The sequence below is a fragment of the Cherax quadricarinatus genome, chromosome 20 (genome assembly GCF_038502225.1).
Source record: "Cherax quadricarinatus isolate ZL_2023a chromosome 20, ASM3850222v1, whole genome shotgun sequence".
NCBI classification, from domain to species: Eukaryota; Metazoa; Arthropoda; class Malacostraca; order Decapoda; family Parastacidae; genus Cherax; species Cherax quadricarinatus.
In genome coordinates this window covers 25,876,036-25,884,460 of record NC_091311.1, presented here as the reverse complement: position 1 = coordinate 25,884,460, position 8,425 = coordinate 25,876,036, and the positions used below count along the sequence as shown (strand labels likewise).

General features: G+C 37.2%; 1 protein-coding gene across 1 annotated transcript in view; it reads left to right on the top strand.

Moving 5' to 3' along the window:
• Window positions 1-1,978, top strand: part of LOC138853009 (neuropeptide SIFamide receptor-like) — a 31,829-nt gene extending 29,851 nt beyond the window's left edge. Inside the window, exons 4-5 of the mRNA XM_070087102.1 lie at window positions 339-494; window positions 890-1,978. Of these exons, the coding sequence (XP_069943203.1) occupies window positions 339-494; window positions 890-1,444 (711 nt within the window). The 3' untranslated portion in view covers window positions 1,445-1,978. The remainder of the gene's footprint in view (window positions 1-338; window positions 495-889) is intronic.
• The last annotated feature ends 6,447 nt before the right edge of the window (window positions 1,979-8,425 follow it).

Genomic DNA, 8,425 nt, shown 5'->3' with positions numbered 1-8,425 from the left:
CAGAGTGCAGGATCTGACCTTCTAGTAGTGTAGAGTGCAGGATCTGACCTTCTAGTAGTGTAGAGTGCAGGATTTGACCTTCTAGTAGTGTAGAGTGCAGGATCTGACCTTCTAGTAGTGTAGAGTGCAGGATCTGACCTTCTAGTAGTGTAGAGTGCAGGATCTGACCTTCTAGTAGTGTAGAGTGCAGGATCTGACCTTCTTTTAGTGTAGACTGCAGGATCTGACCTTTTAGTAGTGTAGAGTGCAGGATCTGACCTTCTGGTAGTGTAGGGTGCAGGATCTGACCTTCTGTTGAAACAGAAGCGTACAGGTGATTTGGTTTTGCTGTACCGCAGGTGGCCAGGAGATCCATCCCCGGGGACTCCAGGGATGCTGCAGTGCACCAGATGCAGCAACGCAGCAAGGTGAAGGTTGTGAAGATGCTGGTGGTGGTGGTGATCATCTTCATGCTCTCCTGGCTCCCTCTCTACGTCATCTTCACCAGGATCAAGGTAGGTAAGCTTATGTAATAGGAACCCAAAGGAATCCTGGCCACCAGGCTCTCTATTTCCCTATCTCTCCCTCTCTTATCATATTATATAGCTCATTTAGTGCAACACTGTTGTCATTTTGAGAATGTACATTTTTTATGAACGTATCTTCATCAATGAATTCATCATTATTTAAATTTGTATTTTACTTCTAACCTGTAGTAACGGTTCTTCAGAACTGTAATTTTTTTTTCCGTATTTCTATTATTTTTCAATCTATCATCCTGTTTATGGTTTTATTAACATGATATGTTACACCTAAAAATACCGTTTGTATGTTTTCTCAATTTCTAGAATACAGACATTTTTTTCTTGTGCATTCGCATAAAAAAATAAATACCATGGTCTTGTTTCAGCTGGGCGAGGAACTTGGAGAGATGGAGGGAGCTATTCTGGCCATAATCACGCCTATAGCTCAGTGGCTGGGGTCATCAAACTCCTGCATCAACCCCATCCTTTACGCCTTCTTCAACAAGAAGTATAGGAACGGCTTCCTAGCTATCGTCAAGAGCCGCTCCTGCTGCGGGACTCTTCGCTACGATACCTACTCGTACTCTACGACGCGACGGTCCTACTACCCTTCGTACCGCTCCACTATCCGACCAGAGGCCGGCACCATGGACTCTATGAATCGTAACAAGAACAGCCCGGCGAATGTTTACACTCTTGAGGGTCGCGCTAACCCCCGCACCAGGTACCACACGGGGCCACGTCCACGGTCTCTGGCCAACGGTCTCAGTCCCGCGCTCCATCTGGCCGATAACTTCAGTAATAATCAGAGCATTGAGCAGAGGCGTTCACGACCAACCTCTATCTTGGGAGGCATTGAGGTAGTGGAGGTTGATGACCATACCAGCTACTCGGAAGACAACAGTCACTTCACAAACGGAAAACTAGATGCCGTAGATTAAACAAGACGCTCTGGGTAATTGAAGAAGTGGATAATAAGATTTCAGGACTCGTTGCAGTGCCCTCATCTGCTTGAAGACTACATCTCTTTCTTTCTGTGGTTATTCTTCCTATTCCGAAACCTAGGATGAATGACTGGTTAGTAGTCCACGAAGTGTAGGGAAAATCCCCTGAGTGGTGCCTTTTCTATTTTTTTTTACTATCGTTCATTTCCTTCAAACTCTTGAGGACTCCCAGTGACCACTACCTTAGACCTTCTCATGCCTGTATTATCGATAAACACAGGATTCCATATATATAAGATTCTTCTTTGATCTTCGTGGTAGACTATAACAATCTCTTAATCAGGTGTGACAGTAGAAGGCGAATAAGATTTGAGGCTGATGAAGATATCATTAAACTGAGAACTAGTGCTATAACTACCACTTGATGTCAGTGAACGTCACTGATAGTCATTGATCCGTCAGGAATATCTCTTTACATAAAGTGGGCAAAGAAACAAAGATTTTAACATGATTCAATATAGTCTATGAACTTGCAAGAGCGATGTGCTGTTGTTCATTTCACTCGTTATGGTATACTTTACAAGTATGAATGAGAGTGAACTTTGCATATATATACATACATATATATATATATATATATATATATATATATATATATATATATATATATATATATATATATATATATATATATATATATATATATATATATATATATATATATATAAGGAACTTATGCGTATAAAAGACTGCATTATTATAACTAGTATTAGTAACTAATTAAAATATATATTTTGCATATAATACAGAATCTGAAAACGTTTCTCTTTCAGTAGACTCGTATTTTGCATGAAATGTGCTACTAGATATATTGTAGGTAGTAAATATGAATCAGTTTATATATACATACACACACACACACACACACACACACACACACACACACATATATATATATATATATATATATATATATATAATACATATATATATATAACATATATATATATAACATATATATATATAATACATATTACCTGGAGTTTACCTGGAGAGAGTTCCGGGGGTCAACGCCCCCGCGGCCCGGTCTGTAACCAGGTCTATATTATATTTCCATATATATATATTATATATATATATATATATTATATACATATGTTATATATATATTTTTTTTTCCAAAAAATATAGGGAGGTACCACCTCTAGAACTGTCCTAGAGACCCTCATATATTATATATATATATATATATATATATATATATATATATATATATATATATATATATATATATATATATATATATATATATATATATATATATATATATTTATATATATATATATATATATATATATATATATATATATATATATATATATATATATATATATATATATATATATATATATATATATATTTATATATATATATATATATGTCGTGCCGAATATGTAAAACTGGTCAATTAGCAAGAACTCATTTAAAATTAATTCCTTTCTGAAATTTTCTCTTATACGTTTAAAGATATATTTTTTCATTAATGTTAATGTAAAAATTTATAATTTTGCACCAAAAGAATCTTAGAAAACTTACCTAACCTTATTATAACAAGAACAATTTATTTTAGCCTAACCCAACTAAATATATTTTAGATTTGTTTACAATAATTTAATACTAAACAAACACAGTGAAATATATTTCTTTCGTTAGGTTCAGAATGATTTTGGCGAAATTATTGCATACACAAATTTTCACTTGTCTTATATGGCAAGATGAACGTTGCTATTTAAGTCAAGATCGCAAGTTCTGCCTATTCGGCACGACATATATATGTTTATATATATATATATATATATATATATATATATATATATATATATAAATATATATATATATATATATATATATATATATATATATATATATATATATATATATATATATATATATATATATATATATATATATATATATATATATATATATATATATATATGCAAAACAACCACTCTGAAAGAATAGAGAAATTCCAAGCGCTTTCGTGACTACTCACATTACCCTTGATAATGTGAGTAGTCACGAAAGCGCTTGGAATTTCTCTATTCTTTCAGAGTGGTTGTTTTGCATATTCTGAATTCACCTGTTTACTGTGATCTTATTGCATATATATATATATATATATATATATATATATATATATATATATATATATATATATATATATATATATATATATATATATATATATATGTGTGTGTGTGTGTGTGTGTGTGTGTGTGTGTGTGTGTGTGTGTGTGTGTGTGTGTGTGTGTGTGTGTGTGTGTGTGTGTGTGTATATGTACTGTAGTCAAGTCACTGTGTAATATACTGTGCTACAGAGATCGTATATTATCCTGTAGGCCAGTGATCGCATAATTTCCTTAAGCTGGTATTTTCATTGTGATAGAAGCGGCTATGTTTATCCTAGTCTATTTTGGCTGTGTGTTGTTCACTTACATATAAAAATATTTACTATGTTGAGTGGGCTTGGTGTACCTGTCATATAACTCATGTTATGTCAGTTGTTAACACTTCTCACATACTTATAGAGTATTAAACTCACTTTCGCTTCAATATACTTTATTAAGGTTTTATGAAATCATTACTTAAAGTCGTGAATGTCAAACTAAATCTTCAAATACAACAACAATTTTCCTGTTTTCCCGCATATGTTGTTTACCTTATTCTTGTGTCTACGTATATGTAATTAATATATATATATATATTTATATATATATATATATATATATATATATATATATATATATATATATATATATATATATATATATATATATATATATATATATACAGAGAGAGAGAGTGAAAATCTTGTACCTCGATGGCCGTCCCCAGCCAGGTGAGAAGGCAAAGTAAATCAGGAATTCTGTGGAGATCAATACTTGCCAAATTAATGGTATAATTATAGTAACTTTAAAACCGTAGGCGTCATGCAGCTAGTGGAGAATGAGAGATTTACCAAGTGTGATTCAAGAAAGAAGAAGGACAAGCAATGTACCCTGTGGTGACGACCGCCTCACAGGCATCACCACTCCTACACAGGCATCACCACTCCTACACAGGCATCACCACTCCTACACAGGCATCACCACTCCTACACAGGCATCACCACTCCTACACAGGCATCACCACTCCTACACAGGCATCACCACTCCTACACAGGCATCACCACTCCTACACAGGCATCACCACTCCTACACAGGCATCACCACTCCTACACAGGCATCACCACTCCTACACAGGCATCACCACTCCTACACAGGCATCACAACTCCTACACAGGCATCACCACTCCTACACAGGCATAACCACTCCTACACAGGCATCACCACTCCTACACAGGCATCACCACTCCTACACAGGCATCACCAGTCCTACACAGGCATCACCATTTCTACACAGGCATCACCATTCCTACACAGGCTTCACCAGTCCTACACAGGCATCACCACTCCTAAACAGGCATCACCAGTCCTACACAGGCATGTCCACTCCTACACAGGCATCACCACTCCTACACAGGCATCACCACTCCTAAACAGGCATCACCAGTCCTACACAGGCATGTCCACTCCTACACAGGCCTCACCACTCCTACACAGGCATCACCACTCCTGCACAGGCATCACCACTCCTGCACAGGCATCACCACTCCTACATAGGCATCACCACTCCTACACAGGCATCACCACTCCTACACAGGCATCACCATTCCTACACATGCATCACCACTCCTACACAGGCATCACCACTCCTACACAGGCATCACCACTCCTACACAGGCATCACCACTCCTACACAGGCATCACCACTCCTACACAGGCATCACCATTCCTACACATGCATCACCACTCCTACACAGGCATCACCACTCCTACACAGGCATCACCACTCCTACACAGGCATCACCACTCCTACACAGGCATCACCACTCCTACACAGGCATCACCACTCCTACACAGGTATCACCATTCCTACACAGGCATCATCACTCTTACACAGGCATCACCACTCCTACACAGGCATCACCACTCCTACACAGGTATCACCATTCCTACACAGGCATCATCACTCTTACACAGGCATCACCACTCCTACACAGGCATCACCATTCCTACACAGGTATCACCATTCCTACACAGGCATCATCACTCTTACACAGGCATTACCACTCCTACACAGGCATTACCACTTCTACACAGGCATCACCACTCCTACACAGGCATCACCACTCCTACACAGGTATCATCATTCCTACACAGGCATCACCACTCCTACACAGGCATCACCACTCTTATACAGGCATCACCACTCCACCTCAGGAATCACCACTCCTCCTCAGACATCACCACTCCTCCTCAGGCATCACCACTACTTCTCAGGCATCACCACTCCTCAGGCATCACCACTCCTCAGGCGTCACCACTTCTCCTCAGGCGTCACCAATCATCCTCAGGCGTCACCACTCTTCCTCTCATGAAGGGCAGAAATTGTCAAGTTTACGTCGGTTAGCCAGGGCCGGTGAAGGGCTCTTGATCCAAGGTGGAGGACTTAATGCCTGTAAAGAGACTTGATCCAAGGTGAAAAGGCTCTTGATCCACGACGAGTATCTTGTTCAAAAAACTTTGGTGAAAAGAGACAAGAAATACAACGTCTGGCTCCCAGGGAGCTTCCTAGTGACGCTTTAAATAAAACAACGACTGTTTATGATCCTTGCTTCCTGCACCGCACTATGTTCCTTTTATACACCGCCTGTGTCCTCGTAATGTTTATAATAACGTGATGAAGATGCCGGAGAGCGATGTGTAAGGTCGGTTGGACAGTTAAACCAGTGGAAGGTCTCGGTCCGATGACCAAAAGATCCGGTGGTGAGTTATCATATTGCTAAGACCCGAGTCAGGAAACACTTGTCCTATTGCTTAGCGAATCTTACCTATCATAACTGGAGAGCGAAATGTAGCTGTAATAAATGCCTCAGCCACAGCAGTGTCGGAAATTTTTCCAATATTTATGCTTGAAAGGAACTGGATCTCCCTTCCACGGTATTGTAAAACAAACATGATCGCCTCCTATATCCCAAGCGGTCTATGACCCATACGAGTTCTCATCAACAAGGTCGTACTTTTCAAGCTAGGCTTACTGACTTCGCTTATTCCGCAAGGTTTGTATTGCCAAACAAGATTAGTGTATAATCGCATTTACTATAATTCTACGAAAATCACTCTAAACGTCGCGAAATTTAGATATTTTCTAAAATAATGCTAGCTAAATATAGACTGGTCTTAGACAACTTGGGTAGGACATGCCTATAAAATATTACGTCAATTTTATCCAAGTTAGGTAGGCTGCTATATTAATTCTGGTGAGTATTTTTAATTTGCTTCTACTTGTGCATAAACCCTTCCTTTGGGTATCTTACATTTTTGTTATTTTTTCTTTTAATTCTCTTGCAAGAGGCAGATGCAAAACAGAAAAAGAGAAAGATAATAAAAAAAATTATGTAGATAAATATAAACAAAGTTTTGAAACAAATATTTTTAAGATAGATTATTATAGGACTTATAACACTCAAGCGATTTTCAAAATCTTCTTAACAAATATATTTAAGTGAAGGTTGAGGTAAGGTTCGTCGTGACCCGCGTCAGGACAAGTGCTTCCTGACGAGGGTCTTAGACATGACCAAGTGAAGATGGAAACGATATATTTTTATATAAATTTGTAAATGGTTTTAAATAACATGCTACCAGTTATAATGTTAATATTTGTGAAGTTTTATCAATTTTATATTTACTTAGTACAGTTAAGAATTTTTTATCTGAAATGCTTGGATAAAATAGGACAACTTGGTACTGTACTGTACAGGATCTGTACCAAAAGAACATGATCACTAACAAAAAGAAGATACCGTATTTTATGGCCTCGAAGACGCTATTATTTTCCAAAATAAGTTTAGAAAATTTTCTCAGCATCTTGGAGGTGTCAATCTAATCTTAGAAGAGAGTTTCGGCCATAGACAGTAATCTAATCTCTTTTATATAACCCAATAATGAATCGTATAACTATTTTCTATAAATAATGAATAAATAACAAAAATATTCATAAATAAACGTAAAAATTTGGCGCTTAGCAGAGGTAGGCTAAGTTAAACCCAGCGATGGAGTCAGGTGGACTACGAGTAGTATCGTCAGTAAGTTTATTTAGGTACAGATACACATAAATACAGTTACATAAATTATCATACATAATAACATATATGTAAATTACCCAGGATAACCCAAAAAGTCAGACAAAGTGACTTATTTCCTTTAGGAATCCTTGACTTATTTATAGTAGGGTCTCTGATAGGCTAATTCCACTGTTTACCATCAAACGACCCGATAATACTGTTATACTCACCTCAAACGATCCTAATATTAAGGGAACATTATCAGATATAAAATGCAAAAGCTAAATTGTGGTATGTTAAAAGGGGTTCGAATAACGATGCATACTGGTTTATGGTAGTAATACAGTACAAAAGCAACCCTTTACACAGCATAGGTTTGTTTTGGTCGTGTTGCAGTACAAATGTACTCTTTTATTAAATAGTAAAATCAATACACTAAAAACATAAACATGAAATATTTTTAAAACGCATGAAAAAAATCAATACAAATCAATATGCAGTTCCAGCCGTAGACACAACCACTTGCACACGTCCAGATTCAGTGAGTAAAAAGAGAACACGGCCAGCCAGGTTCAGTTCACGTTTTACACGTGGTTCTGTGACAGTGTCCTGCAAATGTTCAATTGCAGCCAAACTGAGTGACACTGAAAGACACGAAAATGCTGCCGAGCACAAAAAACTGAAGAATCGTTCAGTACACAAAGACAGATAATGCTTCAATATGAAAAACTAAACGATAATGTATGAAG